This window comes from Hemiscyllium ocellatum, chromosome 31 (assembly GCF_020745735.1).
Source record: "Hemiscyllium ocellatum isolate sHemOce1 chromosome 31, sHemOce1.pat.X.cur, whole genome shotgun sequence".
NCBI classification, from domain to species: domain Eukaryota; kingdom Metazoa; phylum Chordata; class Chondrichthyes; order Orectolobiformes; family Hemiscylliidae; genus Hemiscyllium; species Hemiscyllium ocellatum.
This window is the reverse complement of record NC_083431.1, coordinates 10,528,627-10,551,280: the sequence shown is the minus strand read 5'-3', so window position 1 is coordinate 10,551,280 and position 22,654 is coordinate 10,528,627. Positions and strand designations below refer to the sequence as shown.

Sequence of the window (22,654 nt, the reverse complement as noted above, 5' to 3'; positions counted from 1 at the left end):
GCACTTGACCTGCTGTTTAGACCTTAAACCTGAACACTGTCCAAATGAGATTTCAACTCTTGATGAAATACTTGGAAATTGGTACATAACTGGTTTTTGGTAATAATTCATTTTTATTGTTTATCTAGTAGTTGATTGCAGTTCATCAGTAAGAACACATTTTTGAGTGAACTTTGGCCTCACGTTGTCCTCCAGTCACACCTTCACTATTCCTGCTGCATGAGTAACCGGGATCTACCTGGGGTGGTCCCTTGGGGTCTACATGTCCTTTGAGAGAGTGAAGTGTACAACCAGTCCAATGCCCAGGATCAGGGGTCCTGAGAGGAAGACTAGCCCACGGCGAATGATCAGTTGTTTTGTGGACAGGATTTCTCCGGCTACAGTAACTCCAGTGTCCACAGTGGAAGCCTCATCCGTTATCCGGTGCTCCTTTACCTGTGGTTCCGATTGACAAACATCAGGAATTGGATTCACTGCTCTGTTTCCTGTGTCCACATCTGTAAAGGAAAGTCACATTGAAACATTGTGAGTACATGGTGACACCTGATTGTTTTTAGTTGGGCTGGTGATCAGCCAATGATCTTCTCCATGACTCCCAGTCACCCACTGGGCCTTTGTACGACCAATGCTGTCAGAAATACAGCGGCCAATGGAACCCCTGGACTCAGGTTTGGATTAATTCAACACAGATGCCCTGTATTCATTGTCTATTAAAGGTTTGTTGTACCATCCTCCTGGGCTTAAGGAGGTGTCACAACTCACCACCAAATAGTAGACTAACATGCCCTGATGTATTTATGCATTGCCCCTATCCGTTTAAAGGATTGTTACATGATAATTAGGTTCATTTTGTTTCTGAGAAGCAAATATGTTTCCACATCTTTATGATCTGTTTCAATTTCTCCTTGCAGCTGATAATCCTCCACAAGAATTCATAGAATCCCAACAGTTCAGGGAAAGGCCATTCAGCCCATTGAGTCTGCACCAACCCTCCAAATAGCAATCCATCCTATCCCTGCATACTACAGGGCAATTTATCATAGTTAGTCCAACTAAACCACGTGTCTTTGGACTGTGGGAGGAAACCCACACACAGAATGTGGGAACTCCACACAGACAGTCACCCAAGGCTGGAATCGAACCCAGGTCTCTGGCGCTGTGCTAACCACAGATATTGTTCCAGGGATACTCCCCTCCAGTTACGAAGATAGATGAGAGAGTTTGGTACTGTTCTCAGAAAGAAGAACACTGAAAGGAGATCGGAAAGAAGCTTTGGTGAGAGATGAGAGATTTGGATGGAGCAGGTAGGGAGTAATTGTTCCTGCTTGTGAAAGGATTGAGAAGGAGAGAGGACCAATTTAAAGTGATTTGTAAATGCAGCAAATGAAAAAAAGTTGCTGTACACAAGTTGTTCAGGTTTGCAATGCACTGCCTGGAAGTGTGATAGCAACAATTTCAAATGGAGCACAGAAGACAGCATTGGCTGATCATTTGAATTAAATCAATGCATCAGGGAACAGGGAAAAGGCAGGATAATGGCACTCAGTAATAATGCTGGTTGAAGAGTTAGCAAAGACACAATGGGCTGAATGGCTTCCTGCAGGTAAAGTTCTGTAATAAATTGTCACTTTGCATAATTTGATGAACATACACTATGAAAGCTTAGCGTGTAGTCATATTTGCTATTAAGCAGTGTTTTAAAGACAGCACAACGTTCCTGTTTACCTGTTGAGATATCCCGCACTTGACCACCAGAGGCACTGTTTGAGGCATCCACATCTTGCACCACACCTGCATTAACCAGAGCCTTTCAACAAAGCACACAACAACATGACAACAGATGGATAGGTTGGAAATTAACTGATCATTAATAGGACACTCCAGAGGCCTGGCATTTCAAGAGTTGGCTCAGGAGAGAGCCCAGTGACCTGGTGAGCTGGAGTTTCGTGCTCAGCAGCAAAGCAAAGGTACTTACCACTAACCTCAAAGAGCTCTGCCTGAGGAGATCTATCAAACTAGGAATCTGGCCAGCACTGTGGCAGGAAAGTCTCTCAGTCTGGACTGGAGTCAAGAAAATGGCTTGGAGTGCAACAGAATTGATGTCATCCAGCCAGTAGAGAACACATTAAACTGATGAATTAACACTCAGTGAATCGGGAACTGAAAACACATCAAATTGTTCACTGGGAAATACATGTATAAATGTATTATAATAAACTAAAGATAAACTGACGTTTAGAAAAAGAAAATAATTATAAAAATGTGTGAGACCTTTGACATTCCACGAAGATAAAGTTGGCTTTTCAGTAATTTTGATTCTTGTACTTTGCTACAAAATCAGTTACACTTTAATATATTTTTCAGGATTTTAAAACTAGTGATTAATGATGCTTGTAACATAACTCAAGAAGAGATAATGGCCCAAAGGTAATGTTGCTTCTCTGTTCATCCAGGAAGCCCTGCTAATTATTTTCGGGACCTGGGTTCAAATCCTGTCATAGCAAAATGGTGGAGCTTGAACTCAATGTTAAAAAAGAAATTAGAATTAAACATTTGCCGATGACTGTGAAATATTGACAATTTTGGAAAAAAACTGTTGCGGTTTTAGACTCAATGGCACCCCAATGGGGGAACATCTACCCAATGTCATTTTCCTTCCAGTGATCCCAAAATGGAATGATATCCTCAGTACTTTACTGAGAGTGGGCAGAATATGATCATTTCTGGTAAAGAACAAAGGGGAAAATCAAATGAAATTCGTTCCAAATACACCAAGTCTTCCAGCAAACATCACAGAGACTCCAACAAGAAACCCATTTAGATAGTAGCCAATCAGATTGCCAATAGCTCCTAGTTTTTGCTTCACAGCACCTCTTAACACTCCACCACATATACCCTGCAAAGTAGACACACAGAACATAATCACAGTGATTATGTAGACTGTGCTGTGGTTTCTATAGAAGGGAAGCATCTGTGTTTCCTTTGTGGTAGGTATGACTCCAGCCAGCGGAGAGTTTTCTCCCTAGTTCTCCTTATTTTCCCTCTAAATTAAGGAGAAATTGTTCAACTCAACAGCGCCATGTGGTAGTAGGTTCCACATCGTTACCAGCCCTCCAGCTGAAGTGATTTCTCCTGAATCCTCTATTGGAGTTATTGGTGACCATCTTCTATTTATGGCTCTGAGTTTTGGTCCCGCCCAGAGGAAAGTCTTCCATAAACATACCCGATTCAATATGTCGGTAATCTGAAAAACCCCAATCAATTCACACCACTTCCCTCTTTGGTTATACCATTGAGACCCTGAAATACTCACCGATATAGAATCAAACAGATGAAAAGTAGCAGATAGTGGAATCACTTCTGCAACCAGCTGAACAATTTCCCTGGAAAATGAAAAGAGGGATGGCAAAGAGCATTCACACTATTTGGTGAATATGTGTTGATGAATGTTTAGGTTTGAAGGTTTGTTTTTACTGACTTGTCACTGGTGAAGACATGACCCACCACTGTCCTTATTGCTCCAATTATCATCGAACTTATCAAGGAGATACACGCTATGGGGAAAATCTATTCAAAACTCCCGATAATGTTTTAGAAGAAATTTGCCAGTCACCATTTTTTCCTTTTTCTCATTTTGAACCTCTCCATCTCCCCTCTACTTTTCCTGGTGTAACCTCTCTATCTGCATTTGGTGGATACCTTACGCTGCCCATTCCTCTCCTGAACTTGCTCTAATGGGTTTTTATTTGTTCTAAGGTTTTGCGACCTCGTAAGGTGGGCTATTATACCTCAAGCTTTATGTTCAACCTTCGTCCTTCAACCATTTGACTGCGGTAGGAGGTAATGTCGTTTGATTTGCTCTCATTCCCCTTGTCAACCTCACACCCTGGAACAGTAACAGTGACTGATCTCCCCTCCCCAGCCCTCATTAATCCAGGTTGTTGGGTTTCAACAAAACCTAATCTGAGACCAGCTAACTTGGCAAGGATCAGGCATTGAGCATTCTGTGTCCAGGTATCCTGTCACCAAGTCACCCTTTATTTACACATGCACAGTACACTGGCTGTGGCCAATCAGCTCAGAGACAGTCCCCGAACTGAGGAGATCAGAAAGCTCCTGTTTGTACGGGGCTCCCTGATTGGCTCAGGTTAACAATCCCAATCAAGGATCTCATAGTCAATGAGTTCCACCTGGTTCCAATCACTACATAAAATATTAATTAAAAACCAAAATGTCAGGAAAGCAAAGCAAACCAGGCAGCAACTGTGGAGGGAGAAAGAAAACCAATGTTTCAGATTGGTGACAATTCATTGGGACTGACAAAGAATGAAGATGGAACAGGTTTGAAAGGTGAAGGAATACAGGCAGGAAAAGGGAACTGTGAGGATGGAAGGAAAGGGAATTTCTATGTCAGGGTTGGAGACAGGAGTGATTAAATAACAAAGAGGATAATCTTGAAAGGCAAAGGTAATAGGACATGAAAACATTCAGATTACTCACTGCAGCTCTAATCAGCAACACCAGTGCTATAACCAAAATCAGAATTCCAACAAATAAAACATTGTGGCAGCTATAGTCTAAAATTATTGTGGACAATGTCAAGTCCGGGTTTCTACGGGTCACAAGATATTGCGACACAGAGATAGGAGCTGGACCAAATCAGCCTTTCTACATCTGTATTTACAACACAATTAGGTTAAACCATCAATGACCCCCAATAGTTACTTTAATGGTTCCTAACAAGACTCCTTAATAACCAGTCCCAGACTCCATCAATAATTAATTCCAAACACTGGTATTATATCTCAGACAAAAGACTTAGCAACTTATTTAATATGCAATAACTTTAACAGAGAAAAATTAAGCAACAAGGTAATCTGATTAATGTGTATGCTTTGAACCCAAACATTTGTTTTCAGATTCTAATCAGATAGACAAGCACACACTATTTAGGGACAAATAAAAGAAAATCACAAAACTGGTCAGATTGCTTAAATGGCGTTCAAGTTACATTGTTTCACAGTCACAGATACAGACTCCTTGATTACCTTCCTTGAATTGTGAATCAGTGTCACCTTCTCAGGTTACTCAGGTAAAGGTAGTAATACTTCTAACTCAGCTTTGAAATCTTCAGGCTTTCAAAAGTTGATGTGGGAAATCTTCCTGTTGTGTTGTCATCATCTCCTCCAGAAAACACAACTCATACACACAACGCCAACTCTGCTTTCACCCTGATACATTAAACATCATTTTATGAGCCCCCAATTACCATTCAATATCTGTTATCTGCTTGAACATAGAATCTCTTCCAGACTTGCCAGAACCAGTTCCCAGGTACTAGCCTCATTAAAAGCCAACTTCTCTCTCTGTTTAAACACAATGCTATTTCCAGGTTGCTTCAGCTGTAAGAATCCTTTTGATCAACCATCAGTCTGCAATTAACCTCCAGGCCTGGCCTCACAAACAAACAGAAACTTGTTTGGTCTGTCCTTTTCCTTTTACCACAAGTTGTTTCACAACATTCAAAGGTCATCCTTCGCTCACAATTCCCAATTGACAATTCCAAACCAAAATTGATAAAAAGAATAAAAATAAATATTTCAAAAATCAGTGAGGGTTCTAACTGATACTGTTCCCCCAACTTGTCTTGAAATTTGTAGTTTCTTTGTGAGGTCTATCTTGGCAGCCAAAAGGGTTTATGTTTATTTTAGGATTTTGTGACCCAGTAAGGTGCACAATTATACTCAAGGTTTGTGTTAGAAATTTCTGGAGGTTTATTTTAAGCTTAAGGAATATACCCATAGCTTAGAGAGAATTCTTTTTTTCAATTTGTTTTAGGCAGTTCTGCAATGTCCTTCCATGGGCACACACACACAGACACACACACAGACACGGACGCAGATCCACATACACACATACACAGACACAGACACATACAAACAAACAGAGAGACACACACGCTCACATATACACACACATACACACACAGGCACACACACACACATACACACAGACACACACACACGCAGACAACACACACAGACACAAACACACACACACATACGTATGCTCCAGTCTAGGGGTTAAAGTTATAGCTACCTTAAACTAATTTAGGTGTTAGAGAAAAGGATTTTGACATGAGTACTGTACAAGGATTGTTGTCATGGTTACTGGGGTCAGAATCCTGCATTTCTTGTTGAACACCATTGTGGAAGGGTGCCACTGCTGTGGTAGCCCCAACACTTTCCTAGGAGGATGAATTTAACATCGACTGTGATATTACAATCCTGGAACTAGTAGACTGGTTTAAGTCCTTCGTGGAAATGTCTAGTGTGTAAGCATGAGGTAAGGGCAGATTGGGCTCAGCTATGATAAATCCTGCAATCAAATATCTCACACCGATTACTGTCTTGGCTCATAAACAAAGAAGGACCAATTCGGAAGGTAATGGAGGATGCTGACACCCAGATACCTGTATCTCGGACAGGAGCTAGACCCTCCAGGTAGACGTAAAAAGTGTGAGCATTGAATCGATGCTTTGGCAAGATTTCTGTATATGAATCATCAGCAGTTAATTATTTTGATTCTCAGAACTTCTATCAAAGTTTTTGTGAATGAGTGACTCTTTAATATTGCTGCTGACTGGTGTTCACTTACACTGGACACCGGGTGAAGGATGGACTCTGTGCCCTCTGTAACAAGTGACCTACTGGGCACTTGCACTCCCATAATGCAGTGGTTTGAGGTTCAATCATTTTTTTTTTGTAAATCTTGACACAGCCGTGTCAAATTGCTGACTCATCAATCCAGTTATTGCTGGTAGAGAAACCCAAAGAATCCAGTATGGTGAGAATTACTAGGAGGTGCAGGAGCACTAAACCACAAAGGGTGAGGCCTTCCTGATCTGGAAACAGCACCAGACCTAGAGGGAAAGAGAAGAGGTCGACAGGCCAAGGTCTAGTAAAAGAACACATGACCTAAAGAGCAGGTCCTGGCTAGAAAGAGTACAGGAAAACTAGGAACTTGCCAACAATATATGCAAATTGTTTAATACAAGTGTCACCCAATCCCCCAAGGACCTACCTGACTGAGCTAAAAATGAAGGGGCACTCATCAAGGACGGAAAGTCAGTTAGCGCTCATTGGAAGGAGCACTTTGAGGATCTCCTCAACTGTGCCTCAGCCCTCAACAAGAATAGAGAGCAGAAACAATCTCCATGCATGACATGTTTTGATCTCGTACAGGTCTTTGACTCGATCAACTAGGAGGGACATAGGACTGTCCATCTGAAATGTAGCTGCCTGTTCATCACCATCCTCTGCCTGGTACATGATAGCATGCAAGGTGTGATCCTCACCAGCAGATCCACCATAGATCCATTGTGTGGGCGAGTTGGTCTATGTATACACTCAAGAGACTGACATCCAAACTAGTATCAATGCATTCACAGAGGCATCTTGTACATTAAAATAACATGGGGTCATTTGAAATAAGAACAGTAGATCTCTTGAAAATCAGAAACAGAATTAAAACCTTCTTGTTCCAAAAAGACATGGAAGTTCTGTGTGGGGGAGAGATAGTTATAGCATCCAACCTGCATAGAAAGAGAGAGGTCGGGGGGTACATAGGTCAAACATTTGAAAGCAAACGGTTGTCTGCAGACATTTCCCATCACACAAAACTGTCCTCCAACTATTAAGATTCACAGAAGCCACTGGACAATGTCAATCAATTGCCATTGCATTTGGAGCTTTCTCTTGATTAAGGCAGCTATGGACAATGAAATTCACCTTTGTCCCCATTGGCCAATACAGTCTTCAGCTGACTGAGGAACACAGTGTTTAATGACAAAGACCTCAAAACCCATCACCAAACTCATCGTCTACAGGATAGCAGTGCATGTACTGGAGGCAAACACACAGAATGCTGGAGGAACTCAGCAAGTGAGGAATGAGAAACAGAGTTAGCACTTAGAGTCTGGCATGGCTCGTCTTCAAACCTTGCATCAGAGATGTGGACGACAGAGACATGCAGCAGAGAGTTGAGAAATATCACCAGTGATGCCTCCGCAAATCCAACAGCAGGATAGACGCTGCAACGCGTGGCAGTCTCTCGGCAGTCTGGCGTGGCCTCAGCGTGGCCTTCGGTCTCAAGATGGTACTAGAGCAGTCTCCTGGCCTGAAGAGCCTTGAGGTGTCACAGTCGGGAGTCAAGACCCAGAGGAGACTGGAGGCTGGGTGCGGGCGTGGCCTGGGTTGGAAGGGCTGTTATTCTGACATTGTCATTTCTGTATTTTTATAATTTATTCCTATGATCCGATGGATACTGCAGGTTCATGAGGTGATCTCCACATCCACTTCAAAACTCCACCTTAAAAATAATAATCCTCCAGATCTCCCCTGCCTCAGTTTCAGTGTGGACTGATTCTCTTCCTGGGTACTTACCCAGTTCGACAGGTTTTTGCATATTGTTGTGAATTTCCTGGGGATTTGTTTAATTCCATATCTGCTGGAGGGCTTCAATTCAAAAGGGCTTACTAAACATTTCTGTTGCACTATTCACAACTTCCAAGAAAACTTTTGATGCCCCTAATGCCTGCTTGGGGTATTACTTTCACTCATTACTTTCCTTAACCTTTGCACTGGTCACTATGCACAAAGGAAAAATACCGGGAATGTTTTCCTGTAACCATTCCACCTCTTTCACCTGACTCTGGCTTCCGATGAGTATGGATGAAGTTATAGTTTTTTTTGGTCTCCTACCAGATCATTCCCTGGGAATCCATCACTGCCATCTCTGGATAACTCCCATTGTCATCTTTCCTGACAATAAGTCACATTGTTCATGCATTTTGTACAAAAAAATAGGAATATACTTGCTGCTACTTCTGTTTAGTAAATCTTGTGCTTTCAGTGCAATTTCTGAAAGAAAAGTTATGTCTTCCTCCAGCAAAAGAGTTTGATTAGACCCTGTATTCTTTAACATAACTACCACACCACTGGAGAAATAGAGTTCCTCCTGACAGAAATGTCTCTTCCTTATCTCTTATTTATTCTATTCACCTTTCCTACACTCATTGAAGTCTCTACTCTCTCACTGTAGGAGTGAAAGCTGCTCTTTTGGCTTCATTCTGGGCATGCCAAACCATTCCAGTAAGTCCTACACATCAATCCTGACCCTATCATTAGCCATTCTATTTTCACTTTGACTGATATTTTATCGCCATTCTCTTCCTGGGTACTCACCTAGTTCTACAGGTTTTTGCACATTATTGTGAATTTCCCGGAGATTTGTCACTCTATCTCTCCCAACTTGTACTGCTACTGTCTAGGTGACAATGGTTGTCCCACAACGCTGACTTATTATGGCTAATCCTCAGCACTTAGAGTCAAAGAGTCAAAGAGATGTACAGCACGGGAACAGACCTTTTGGTCCAACTTGTCCATGCCCACCAGATATCCTAAGCTAATGATGTCCCGTTTGCCAGCACTTGGTCCATATCCCTCTAAACCCTTCAACAGATTGCAAATACTAAGTACCTCAAACAGGTGCATGCATGAATATTTAGCTTTCCATAGCTGCAGCACTGACTTTGTGAATTGGCGGTGAATAGAAATGATACCTGGGCACTTCTTGGAATTGGGAGTTGGTCTATAAAACCAGTTTTAAACTTGGCTGGCAAATTGAAAATCTACCTCAGTGCCTTCAAATCTAATATCATTAATTGGGTGTAAAGAGCTTTGAAACGTGCTGATATTTTGAAGAATGCTACATAGGAGTCCTTTCTTTAAACATCACATTAAAGCAATAATGCATTCCACACAACAAACAGCGGCCCTAAATCATTTAATGCACATTGTCCATTGTTCAGGCACGGTGAAGACTCTGGGTGAATGAGAAACAGCAAGGAAAACTGGCAGAAGTCAGCAACCAGCAATGTCCTTCAATTACCTTGTCTTTTGTTGTTGAATGATATGGAAAGTTATGCTTTTGTTAATATTAGTTTTGTTTCATTTTATATCCATGGTTCCGATTTAATTCCCCATTCCCCCAAAACTCTAATCTCCCCAACTGTTCCAAAAGCTTTGAAACAGAGGATTTACAGTCATGGGTTTTCCTATCCTCTTCTCCACACCCTCCCCCCACAAAAGAAAGTTTCATTTTACCTTTTCTTTGATCCTGGATATGAAGGTCAGCAGCCTCCTGTGTCCCTCCGTCTCGATCAGTAACTGTAGTTGGTTAGGGCCTTCCAAACTCACAGCCACAAGAGAATATTTAACAACCTTTGTGGAGATTAAAGCTGGAATAGCTGTTCGGAAAAGTAAGGGCCCTTAGCTTTTCCATTCCACAAACCCTGGTTTGTAGGACAATGGGGACCATGTCATGACAGGGCTGGGAATGTGGGGGGTTGCCAACAGCCATAGAGAAAGGTGTTAAGATTCCAAAATGATTGAACTCAATATTGAGTCCTGAAGGCTGCAGGATCCCCAAGTGGACATTAAGATGCTGACCTTCACTGGAGCACTGTAGCAAGCCTGAGACAGAGACGTTGGCCAGGGAACAGGCTGCAGTGTTGAAGTGACAGGCAACAGGAACCTGAGCAGAACCTGGGTGTTCCACAAAGTAGTCACCCAGTCTGAGGATCATCTCTCCGAAGCAGAGGACACCTCATTGTGAGCAGCGAATGCAGTAGGATAGGTGGAGTGAAGGGCAGGTAAATCACTGCTTCACTTGGAAGGTGCATCTGGGACCTTGGATAGTGAGGAGGGAGGAAGTAAATGGGCAGATGTTACACCTGCAGGAAATCCTGAAGAAGGGCTTATGCCCGAAACGTCGATTCTCCTGCTCTTCGGATGCTGCCTGGCCTGCTGTGTTTTTCCAGCATCACAGGGAGAAAAGAGGGTGGGCTAAAAGAAGAAGTTACAGAAGGAATTGCTTTAATAAATGATCTCTGTTACTGCTCTTACCTCATTGGATGCTTCATTCCAGTTCATTCTGTAAATCACTGTCAGAAAGAAAGTTGCTTGTACAACCACACAGACAAGCATTCCAGACCAGATACCTGCAAGAATAGCAATGGTGCAGTCAGTGTGGAGACAATGCTGTCAAGTGTTCCTTCCACTTCTGTCCCTTTCTGAAATTCTTTCCACATTATAAAATGGTTGGTGTCATGGCCGCTACTTGTCCACATTTGGCCTCAGCACCCCTGGATTAGAAACGTGAGGAATTCAGGGTTGAGAGTGTGGTGCTGGAAAAGCACAGCAGGTCAGGCAGCATCCAAGGAGCAGGAGCATCGACGTTTCGGGCATAAGCCCTTCATGAGAAATCAGTACCTTTTCCAGCACCACAACCTCGACTTTGATCTCCAGCATCTACAGTCCTCTCTTTCTCCTACATGAAGTATTCAGCCAGGGATCCCACTCCTGAATACAATCTAACATAAGTAGGTGTGCAGATGTTGAGTGAGACCTTGTCTCATATCTGCTTGAAGCTCAATCTCCAGCCAATATTCCAGCATCTTTGGTCACAGATAGAGAATGGCCACAGTACCGTATCTACTGGTAACGAGTGAGTATTGATGGACATTGGCACCAGAATCACACAGGGCCGAATGGATTAGGGGTTTAGATATGGGCATTTATGGGCATTTAAACGGGCATTGGATAGGCATATGGAGGATAGTGGGCTAGTGTAGGTTAGGTGGGCTTGGATCGGCACAACATCAAGGGCCAAAGGGCCTGTACTGCGCTGTATTTTTTTACGTTCTATGTTCTATGACTCATGTTGTGCCACAGAGGGCTCACTTCCAACCAATTCCAAACACTCATCTTAAATTGGAGCAACATCCTCAATACTTTGTGGGGTGTGAGTGCTGAGTACCAATTGCTACTAAAGACAATTTAAAAAATTCTTACCAAACACAGAAAGTTTTGCAGCAAACATGAGAGAGATTCCAACAGGAAGCCCAAAAAAGTAGTATCCAATTAGGTTACCGATTGCACCAACTTTTTGCTTTCCAGCTCCTGCTAATATGCCACTACTTACACACTGCCAAATGGACAAACAGAACACATTAATGCAACATCTTGCAGAAAAGAATAATAATCTGATGACTTAACATGTCCTCAAATAATTCAGAACAATTCAATGATGTTATCTTAGGAATTTCTCATGTGCTAAACTCATTTTCTTGTCATTGTTGCGGCAGAATCAAAGGATGTGCATTGACCAAATCTCCTGCAAAGGGCTGTCGTCACTGGGAGAGAATGAGAGCTTTCAAGATGTTAACCAATGAATTTTGATTGTATCAAAGGTATCAAGGTTAATGGAAGAATAGTAGCAAATTGGGTTTTCAGATAGAGATGAGCCAGGAGCTGATTGACTGAAGGGGCAAGTTTGAGGGGCTGAATGGCCTCTTCCTGTGCTGATTAATCAAACCTACATGGCTGTTGACTCTCTCATTGCATTGGAATAACAGCCAATGCAATGAAGGAAGTCTTTGAAGGTGGCATGGTGGCTCGCACTGCTACTTCACAACACCAGAAACATGGGTTCAATTCCAGCCTCGGGCAATTGTCTGTGTGGAGTTTGCACATTCTCCACATGTCTGTGTGGATTTCCACTTGTTTCCTCCCACAGTCCAAATATGTGTAGGTTAGGTGGATTGGCCATGGAATATGTGGGGTTCTGGGTGGGATGGGTTGCTCTTCGGAAGGTCAGTGCAGACTTGATGGGAAATGGCCCCTTTCCACACTGTAGGATTAAATTCTCCTGACACAATTTTGAACTGTTGCAGGCTCCATTGTTTTGAACAGTTCTGATCAACTTTAATAAAATCTGAAGGGAAAGAGAAAGCCAATTAAAAATAAAAGCAGGTTGAATATGAAACAGAAAATTAATATACACTCATGGAGATGTACACCACAGGAATAGACCCTTTGGTCCAACTTGTCCATGCCAAACAGACATTCTAACCCAATCTAGTCCCATTTGCCAGCACTTGGCCCATATCCCTCTAAACCCTTCCTATTCATATACCCATCCAGATGCCTTTTAACGGTTGTAATTGTGCCAGTCTCCACCACTTCCTCAGGCAGCTCGTTCCATATACGTACCATCCTCTGTGTGAAAACAAATTGCCCCTTAGGTCCCTTTTATTTCCTTCCCCTCTCACCTAAACCTACACCCTCTAGTTCTGGACTCCCCCAGCCCAGGGAAAAGATCTGTCCATTCCTGAAGAAGGGCTCATGCCCGAAACGTCAATTCTCCTGCTCCTTGGATACTGCCTGACCTGCTGTGCTTTTCCAGCAACACATTTTCAGCAAAAGATCTGGCCATGCCCCCCATACTTCCAAGGTAAGAGATGATGGTGGTTAAGTTGACCAATTCCATCCCAACAGCTTGTTCACAATTTTTTATTTTCTGTAAAGTTCTATAAAGGACAGAATCTCACCTGTAGCTATGGAAACTGGAAGAGTGGCCTTTGACGCAGATAACCCAATAGATGTGAGTAAGATTTATTGATGATTAATTTTAAATAATAGTGATAGCATTTAAAACTAACAAGTAGTAACAAAGATATCAGATTTAAACTGTCTGACAGCAAAGAAATACTTACCACCACAGCATCAAGCAGCTGACGGACAGCAATTAAGGGAATTACATCTGCAACTAAATGAACCATTTCTCTGGAAAATGAAAAGAGGGATAACAGAGAGCTTTCACGTGATTCCATATCTAATTTGCAAAGGAGCATTTATTCATTTTTAACTTGGAAAAGTCATTTTGTTTTACTAACGTGTCATTGACGAAGACATAGCCAATCATATCCTTGGTTGCTGTAAGGATCAGACCCAGTGCTAAGGTGATGCACCCTGTGATAACAAGAGCAAATGTGAGAAATCCTCATTGCGTAGTCTAATGAAGCACACGATTTTTTAAAACATTGGAAATTTCAGTTCACTATTTCCACTAATCCTCATTTTTTTTCCAACATGCGACCTCCTATCTCTACTCTGCTTGCTGGGTCTAGACTCCCTGACTGGATCCTATCCCTTCCCACATCTTACCTCTAAATTAATACAGAGATTTCTCCCCTGTCCATCTTAGCCAGTGAGCATCAACCTATCTGACTCTCAAGAAGGTCTATTTGTTCTCTCTGGACTAAAGGATATGGGGAGAAAGAGAGAAATGGGAACTGAGTTGGATGGTCAGCCATGATCATATGGAATGACAGAGCAAGCTTGAAGGGCTGAATGGCCTCCTCCTGCTCCTGGTTTGTATGTTTCTATGTCCTAATTGTCTATTCTATCCAACTGAGCTGGTTCCTTGGCCAATTTTCCCTTCTGTAATTGCAGATGCTTGAGGCCAATCCTAGAACATTGCCGGGCATCTCAGCTAACTCAGCATTGATCAGGTACCAAATGTGGGATCATCCTACCCGTCGACGATACAATAAAGACAGGAGGTCAGGCAGCCTCGGTGCAGAGAGGAACAGGGTCTGATCTTGCAGTTGATTCAGAGCCCCGGTGATGAGACCTGGAGCCTGTACTGGCCAGCATCAGGACCAGCATTGCACTTCCCCAGACACTGCTGCACATTGACCACTGCCAAGCTCACTGTCTTATCCCAAAAGGATTGGGCAGTTTAGATGCTGCGGACACGGTCTGAGGGCTGGCAGGGCAGAATCTTCAGCAGCTCTAACATGAGGTCGGCACTTTGGAACAGGTAAGCAACTCTGAGGGCGCCTCAAAATGGAGGTAACTCTGGACTTTTCGAAGAAGCCTCAATTAGGAGACTGTGGAATAGTGATAGTATGCCTACCCCTGGATCAAAAGGTCTGGGTTTAAGTCCCGGACATGGAGATTTGTCATAACATATCTGAACAGGTTGATCAGAATAGAGAAAAGCATCCCATGATTACTGACAACAGACAATAGGTGCAGGAGTAGGCCATTCAACCCTTCGAGCCTGCACCGCCATTCAATATGATCATGGCTGATCATTCCTAATCAGTATCCGCTTCCTGCCTTATCTCCATAACCCTTGATTCCACTACCTTTGAGAGCTCTATCCAACTCTTTCTTAAACGAATCCAGAGACTGGGCCTCCACTGCCCTCTGGGGCAGAGCATTCCACACAGCCACCACTCTCTGGGTGAAGAAGTTTCTCCTCATCTCTGTCCTAAATGGCCTACCCCGTATTTTAAAGCTGTGTCCTCTGGTTCGGCACTCACCCATCAGCGGAAACATGTTTCCTGCTGCCAGAGTGTCCAACCCTTTCATAATCTTATATGTCTCAATCATATCCCCTCTCAGTCTTCTAAACTCAAGGGTATACCTTAGCCATTCAGTTCACACATGCTCCTGCTGTGAACAGATATCATCATTTCATTATTGTCACCGAGTCAGAATCTGGAATTCCTGCCAAACATCACTGGGGATGTGGATTCGGATTCCACAGAGAACTGCAGAAAGGAAATCAATTATCAACATCTGCCCTGGACAAATACCAAGAGGAGTGTCAAGGCATTTCTGGGATCCACACACCCCAAGCACTTTGCTTTTGAAAAGCCAAGTGGAAATGTCTTACATTAAATACCATGTATGGACAGAATCAAAACACGGACAGAATCAAGCTCAGTTGTGATGACTCCTACAGTCAAACAGCCTGTCAAAAATAATATTTGAGGTTCCTAAATAAAGTATGATCAAATGGAGAAGGTTGTGAAGGATGCTAATATCCAAGCAGCTGTTTGTCAGTGAGGAGCCGAACCCCCCCTCCAAGGAGGAAACATTAATTGTAAGGATTACATTGTTTGAGTAACTAACTTTAGTCACTCTGTTTAAACAATTGGACTCACCAATGCAACATACAGCAACTTTAGCAGAGTTGACAGCCTGCTGTGGATTACCAGCACCAAGCGCATTCCCTACAGAAACAGTTGTCGCCATACTGTATCCCAGAGGAATCTGTAGGAGGAACAGCATAAACAATTACCTTGAACTTATTAGAGTCATGGAGCCATGCAGCACAGAAACGGTCCAACCAGTCCATGCCAACCCTAATCCCAAACTAAACAACTCCCACCTGCCTGCACTTGGCCCATATCCTTTCAAATTTTTCTTATTCATGCACCTGTCCAAATGTCGTTTAAACGTTGAAACCTGCATCCACTTCCTCTGGAAGTTGATTCCACACATGAACCATTCTCTGTTTAAACAAACTGCATCTCACGTGTTTTTAAAATCTTTCTCCTCTCACGTTATGAATATGCCCTCTAGTCTTGATAACCCCCACCCTGGGGAAAAGACACCTGCCATTCACTGTATCCACACCTCTCATCTTATAAACCTCTATAAGGTCACCCCTCAACCTCCTACACTCCAGTGAAAAAAGTCCCAGTCTATCCAGCCTCTCCTTATAACCCAAACCATCCAGTTCAGGCAGCATCCTGGTAAATCTCTTCTGAATCCTCTCCAGCTCAATAATAATATTCTCTAAACTTAACCCTGATTTGTTTTGTTCCTGAAAATAATGGATCCATCAGTGTACCTAGTGTGGATATATGTCCAAAACGATCAGGAAGTTGAGAATCCCTCCTTGGTCCCACCTAACCCAGTCAAGTATGCGGTGCTGGAAAAGCACAATGAATCCTGATGAAGGGCTTTTGTTTGAAACGTCAATTCTCCCGCTCTTTGGATGCTGCCTGACCTGCTGTGCTTTTCCAGCATCACACACTCGACTCTGATCTCCGGCATCTGCAGTCCTCATATTCTCCCAACTAACCCAGCCTCATCCCCAACCTGTTCATCACCCCTTGGGATTCTTGAAGAAATAAAATCCATCAGAGTTTCTGTTCTGAATTATTGTGATTCCCATCTTTGCCTCTTCCATATGTACCAACAAGCTTCTGATACTGAATACAATCCCTTTGCAGCTTTGTCCGTCCACATCTCTGTAACCTCTTCCATTTCTAACACCCTCTAAGATAGGGTGGCACGGTGGCACAGTAGTTAGCACTGCTGCCTCACAGCGCCTGAGACCTGGGTTCAATTCCCGACTCAGGCGACTGACTGTGTGGAGTTTGCACATTCTCCCCGTGTCTGCGTGGGTTTCCTCCGGGTGCTCCGGTTTCCTCCCACAGTCCAAAGATGTGCAGGTCAGGTGAATTGGCCATGCTAAATTGCCCGTAGTGTTAGGTAAGGGGTAAATGTAGGGGTATGGGTGGGTTGCGCTTCGGCGGGTCGGTGTGGACCTGTTGGGCCGAAGGGCCTGTTTCCATACTGTGAGTAATCTAATCTATCCTCCTCCAATTCTGGCTTGTTTCTCTTAACCCAGTTTAAACCACTCAATACTGGTTGTGAAGCTGCTAAACCCGAGAGTTCACTGACCTAAACATCTCCTTTCTCCTTCACCATGCTCCCATACACCTATAATTTTTTGACCAAACATTTTGTCACGTGCTCTTTCACCAACGTAGCAAATTTTCATTTCAGAACGGTCTTGGAAAATGAAACAAGAAAAGAAAAGACTGGATGGAAAGCAAAATGTAGCAACCGTGGAAATCAGAAGTGAAAACAGAGAATGCTGGAGAAACTTAGCACGTCTGGAAGCATCTGTGAAGAGAGAAACAGAGTTAATATTTCCACTTCAAAAACTCTTTTCAGAATTCAACTGAAAGTTTATTTTAAGGTAATAGCTAATGAAATTCCACTCTCTTTCACTGATGAAAACCTTGGAATTGTCCTCATTTTTGATTTGATTCAGTCAGTTTAATTGAAATGTGGTAACTACATGCAAAAGCATACAAACATTTATAGCATATATGTAGAGACTGATCAAAAGTGGTTAAAGAAGAGGGACCCATGACCTATTATCACCTGTTGTAACAGGCCTGCTTCTATGATTAAAAAGTGAGGACTGCAGATGCTGGAGATCAGAGCTGAAAATGTGTTGCTGGTTAAAGCACAGCAGGTCAGGCAGCATCCAAGGAACAGGAAATTCGACATTTCGGGCACAAGCCTGATGCTGCTGCGCTTTAACCAGCAACACATTTTCAGCTCTGCTTCTATGATTCCCTTTTTGTAATTCTTCTTCATGTGCACAGTTATCAACTTAACAAATAATATGGTGGTAATTAGAGGTACTATTGAAGGTGCAGTGTGATTATCAGCTCAGATGAGTGTGAGTTTAACTGTAATGGATCAGATTGTACAGAATTCAATTTTCCCTTTCTGTGTGTGCAGTGAAAAGAGGAGAAGATTTCCTTGCAGTGTTAAGTTAGGTATCATTCCATCAGTAATGCCTTAGGTATATAAATACTGTACTTGTGCAGAATTCTAATGCTTACCTTATATATCACCATCATTATCTGTAAAATAATGGTCTGGGCTCCAAGCTCAACTTCACTAATTATACCTGTGGAAAGCAACAAATATGAGATTGAACTTGACTGAAGCAATTTTGTGTGAATAGATGAAAATATAGTTTTTGTATGCATGGCACTTGATCGTTGCTAAGAACCAGAAATGCTATCAAAGCTTTGCATCTTAGATTCGTCAGGACACTATTGCAAGAATGCCAAACCTCAAGAGGAACAACCATTTATACTGCATGAAAGAGGCTATTAGTTGGTTTTAAGTGGAGTCTGATTGGTAGACACCTTGTCACGGAGACTGGTGCATTCTCCATAGCTACACCTCTACGAATCAGAGTCCATACACTGTTTCCAGGTGCATTCTCCATTTCCTCTGCTTCTGAGGAGCAGTGTTTGATCTCCAAATTGTTATTTTTTGTGACAGCCCACATTAGATCAACAGCTCAAAGCATAGAATCAATGCTCACTCTTTGCTACTGGCTCTAGAATAAAAACATAGTTTATTCAGGATTAGCGTCATTTAATATATGATGATCATCTGGGCTGTGCTACAGAGCAGGACTATCGTCAGGGATCAAGAGAGCAGAGAGTCAGAGAATGTTATTGAGGGAGTGCAGCGTAGGTTCATGAGGTCAATTCCTGGAGTGGCAGGACTATCTTATGTTGAAAGATTGGAGCGACTGAGCTTGTATACCTTTGAGTTTAGAAGACTGAGAGGGGATCTGATTGAGATGTATAAGATTATTAAAGGATTGGACCATCTGGAGGCAGGAAACATGTTTCCGCTGATGGGTGAGTACCGAACCAGAGGACACAGCTTAAAAATACAGGGTAGACCATTTAGGACAGAGATGAGGAGAAACTTCTTCACCCAGAGAGTGGTGGCTGTGTGGAATGCTCTGCCCCAGAGGGCAGTGCAGGCCCAGTCTCTGAATTCGTTTAAGAAAGAGTTGGATAGAGCTCTCAAGGATAGTGTAATCAAGGGTTATGGAGATAAGGCAGGAACAGGATACTGATTAAGGATGATCAGCCATGATCATATTGAATGGTGGTGCAGGCTCGAAGGGCAGAATGGCCTACTCCTGCACCTATTGTCTATTGTCTATTTTCTAATGTTACACCACAGACTGAAGGCCATTTGTCCCACCTTGTTTGTGATTGCTTTTTCCACTATAATCCAATCATAACTTGCGAAATTGACAATAGGGTGATGAGTTGGCTTAAAATTAAGACAATTAAAAATCTCATACTGGTAGTTCTTCACCCTATGATTGGGGTTCCAAACTTTCCCTGCCAATTCTTTCCATCCCTCAATACTGTCGTGAAGAACCCAGAACTCCTAAGCTCCTCTCTGTTCATGTTTATTCAAATATAACAATTAACAAAGTGGTGCACAACAAAATAGAATTGAAAATGCCAAACTACACAAACACAACTCTTCACAACATATGCCAAGTCTCAATTCCTTCTTTGTACTGATGATAATTGGAACTGAACAAGACTCTCAAACATCCACCCCATCAATATGATGTGTCTTTTTTGACTCAAAGGTTGTTGTGCACTCAAATAAAGTTTTGAATAGTAACCAAGTGTACAAGGAATTGGTTTGATGTTTCCTATCCTACTGCGGCTGAAACGTTTAAACAAAAATGATGTAAATTTTAAAAAAGCTAATTTTTCATTGTGAATTATCTCAAGGTCTTAACAAGAGCAATGCCATTAATATTGATTCAGCACAGAATACTGAAAACATGGTGAAAGAAGACATTTTTAAAGGCAACTTGAAGGGAGAAGAGTGGGGGAGAGGTTTAAAGTAGGAATTACAAATCTTGGTGCAAGTAAACTGAAGGCAATTCATATGTGGAACACAGATCACATAGAGAGGAGTGTAGAGATAACAAGACTCATAGGGCTGTAGGAGGTTTAAGTAACAGGAAATGGGGGGAAGGGAGGAAACTAAAAAGTAAGTTACAATGAGAATTAAGCATTTTGAGACACTCAGAAGTTATGAAAGATGCTGCACAGGTATGAGTCATGAATCTGATGTACTCTGGCAGGTCTTATGGGGATCAAGCGGATCCTACTGTCTTCTGTCATCTGCTGCACAAAATAAACAGGGAAGGTAGCAACCTAACTAGTATCTGGTTAAATTATTATATTAATTTGATTGTTAACAACTCAGGGATGGCTTGTTTTGAGTGGCAGATCATTCAAAGTCTGTCTCATTTAGCACGGTGATATCCCAAGCAATAGTAATTGTGAAACAGTTGTGTTATTTTGTGATTTGGAGGTGCCTGTTTTGGACTGAAGTGGACACAGTTAAAAATCACACAACACAGCAAAATTTGTTCAATATTACATTCCATGTCAGTGCAATCCTGTTGCTATAAAGTCTGTGTTGCTTGATTCTGCTCCACAACCACCTGATGACAAAGCAGTGCTCTGAAAGCTAGTGATTCCAAATAAACCTGTTGGACTATAACCTGGTGTTGGGTGATTTTTAACTGTGTTACTTTGTAGTGAATTCTTTTCCAGCCTTAGACAAGCAACTCTAGATGTCACTGCTTTTGAAAAGGCCCATAACCCTGACCTCTGGGTTTATGGTAGTGGTGGGGTGGGTGGGATGGTGGGGGGGGGAGGGGGAGGGGGTGTGGGGGGGGGGGTGTCAGACTGAGCTGTCAATTAGCACTTACAGGAAGATGGTTTTACGACTGTCCCTCAACTGTTTTACGCTCCCATCCCAGATGAAATTCTCTCTCAATCATTGCATATTGATCTGTAAATCTCATGGTCACAAGAGATAAGAATGGCCCTCCTTGTTTCCTTTGAGTGTATTTTTTTTTACTTTACCCATTTTTGACTGACAAGTGTACTGTCTGGGAGAAAGTGAGGTCTGCAGATGCTGGAGATCGGAGCTGAAAATGTGTTGCTGGGAAAAGCGCAGCAGGTCAGGCAGCATCCAAGGAGCAGGAGAATCGACATTTTGGGCATGAGCCCTTCTTCAGGAAACTGTCTCCCCTGTTTATAACAATAGAGGAATTCTTTTTTTAAAGCGTGTTTGTTTATTTACCTACAAGGAATATTGCAATATTATATGCCCACCAATCACCACAAATCATCAGCAGGCTGGGAATGGCCAGGCGTATAAAGTTGCCCCACTCCTGCAGACAGTCAGTGGACCAACCTGCAGAGAAAACAATGGTGTTATTAACTTAGAAAATCATTTTTAAAAATGTTGATTGTTTAAGCTTCTTGGTTTACCATGAGTAAACACTAAATGTTCCGTTAGGGTGTATGATGAGGTTCCAATTAGACATCATCCGTTTCGCACCATGACCCAAAGTGTAAGTGACCCTCCCTGAAACCTACCTCCCCAGGTCTGAACATGCAACTTCTTCCATCGAATGTACCCGAACAGGAGGAGAAGCTGACAGTACTGAGAAGCAACATTGGCAGCAGCCGAGCCCCTGGAAAACACGCTGGTATGTTAGAGACTGTTTCAAATAAATTCTGGGTCACTGAGCAGTGCATGTTTAACTTGACTGTGTTGAAATTCAAATATATGATTGGTGTATTGCTACTTACAACACCCCCAGTGTCAGCACGTAGAGCAAGAGGTAATTGATGACAGCATTGAAGATGTTGGCGATAAAACCAGCAAAAACCTGAGGCATGATGATCCCCTGAGATGGGAACAAAGCAATAGAGTCATTCCTGGCATTGTCCGTCAATCAACCAATAGGGTGCATGACATGGTGCCAAGGTAGAAGGCAGACAGGATGCAACTGCTCTCCCAATGCCCTTGTGTATGGTCAAAGTGTCTCTGATCTAAGAGGATCCCATTTCCCTCAAGTTCATTGCTGGAATATTGTTGCTTGTTGGCATAGATGCCTTGCCTACCCTGGCAGTGAAATGTTCAAATGTAAATTCTCTGTGCTCTAGGGAACTCCATCTAGCATTGTGCTTCCCCAGAATGCAAGAGATTTGAATTCAATATCCTAAACCTCTCTGATCAATGTCCCATCAAGCCTTGCCATTCCTAGTTATAAAAAAATTACAGATTATATAAAAATACAGTTAAACTTCACATTCTTGTACAAGCATCAGTGTAAACAATGCTTACAATGAGTCTTAGTAACCTTTATAATACAGAGTCTTTGATTTTAAAAAGAGCCCTTTTCCTAGTTTGGTCCAGATTCAAAATTACAGAAAAATAAAAGAACATGGTCTTTACGCAGGTGATTTCAACATTCACCTAATTTGGCTGATAATCTG

The 22,654-nt window shown here is 42.4% G+C and overlaps 1 protein-coding gene across 1 annotated transcript in view; it reads right to left on the bottom strand.

Annotated features, from left to right (window-relative positions):
- Positions 1 to 258: 258 nt before the first annotated feature.
- LOC132830226 (multidrug and toxin extrusion protein 1-like) overlaps positions 259 to 22,654 on the bottom strand; it is a 116,585-nt gene continuing 94,189 nt past the window's right edge. Inside the window, exons 15-17 of the mRNA XM_060847759.1 lie at positions 10,968 to 11,062; positions 1,726 to 1,807; positions 259 to 497 (exon numbers count right to left, since the gene is read on the bottom strand). Of these exons, the coding sequence (XP_060703742.1) occupies positions 259 to 497; positions 1,726 to 1,807; positions 10,968 to 11,062 (416 nt within the window). The remainder of the gene's footprint in view (positions 498 to 1,725; positions 1,808 to 10,967; positions 11,063 to 22,654) is intronic.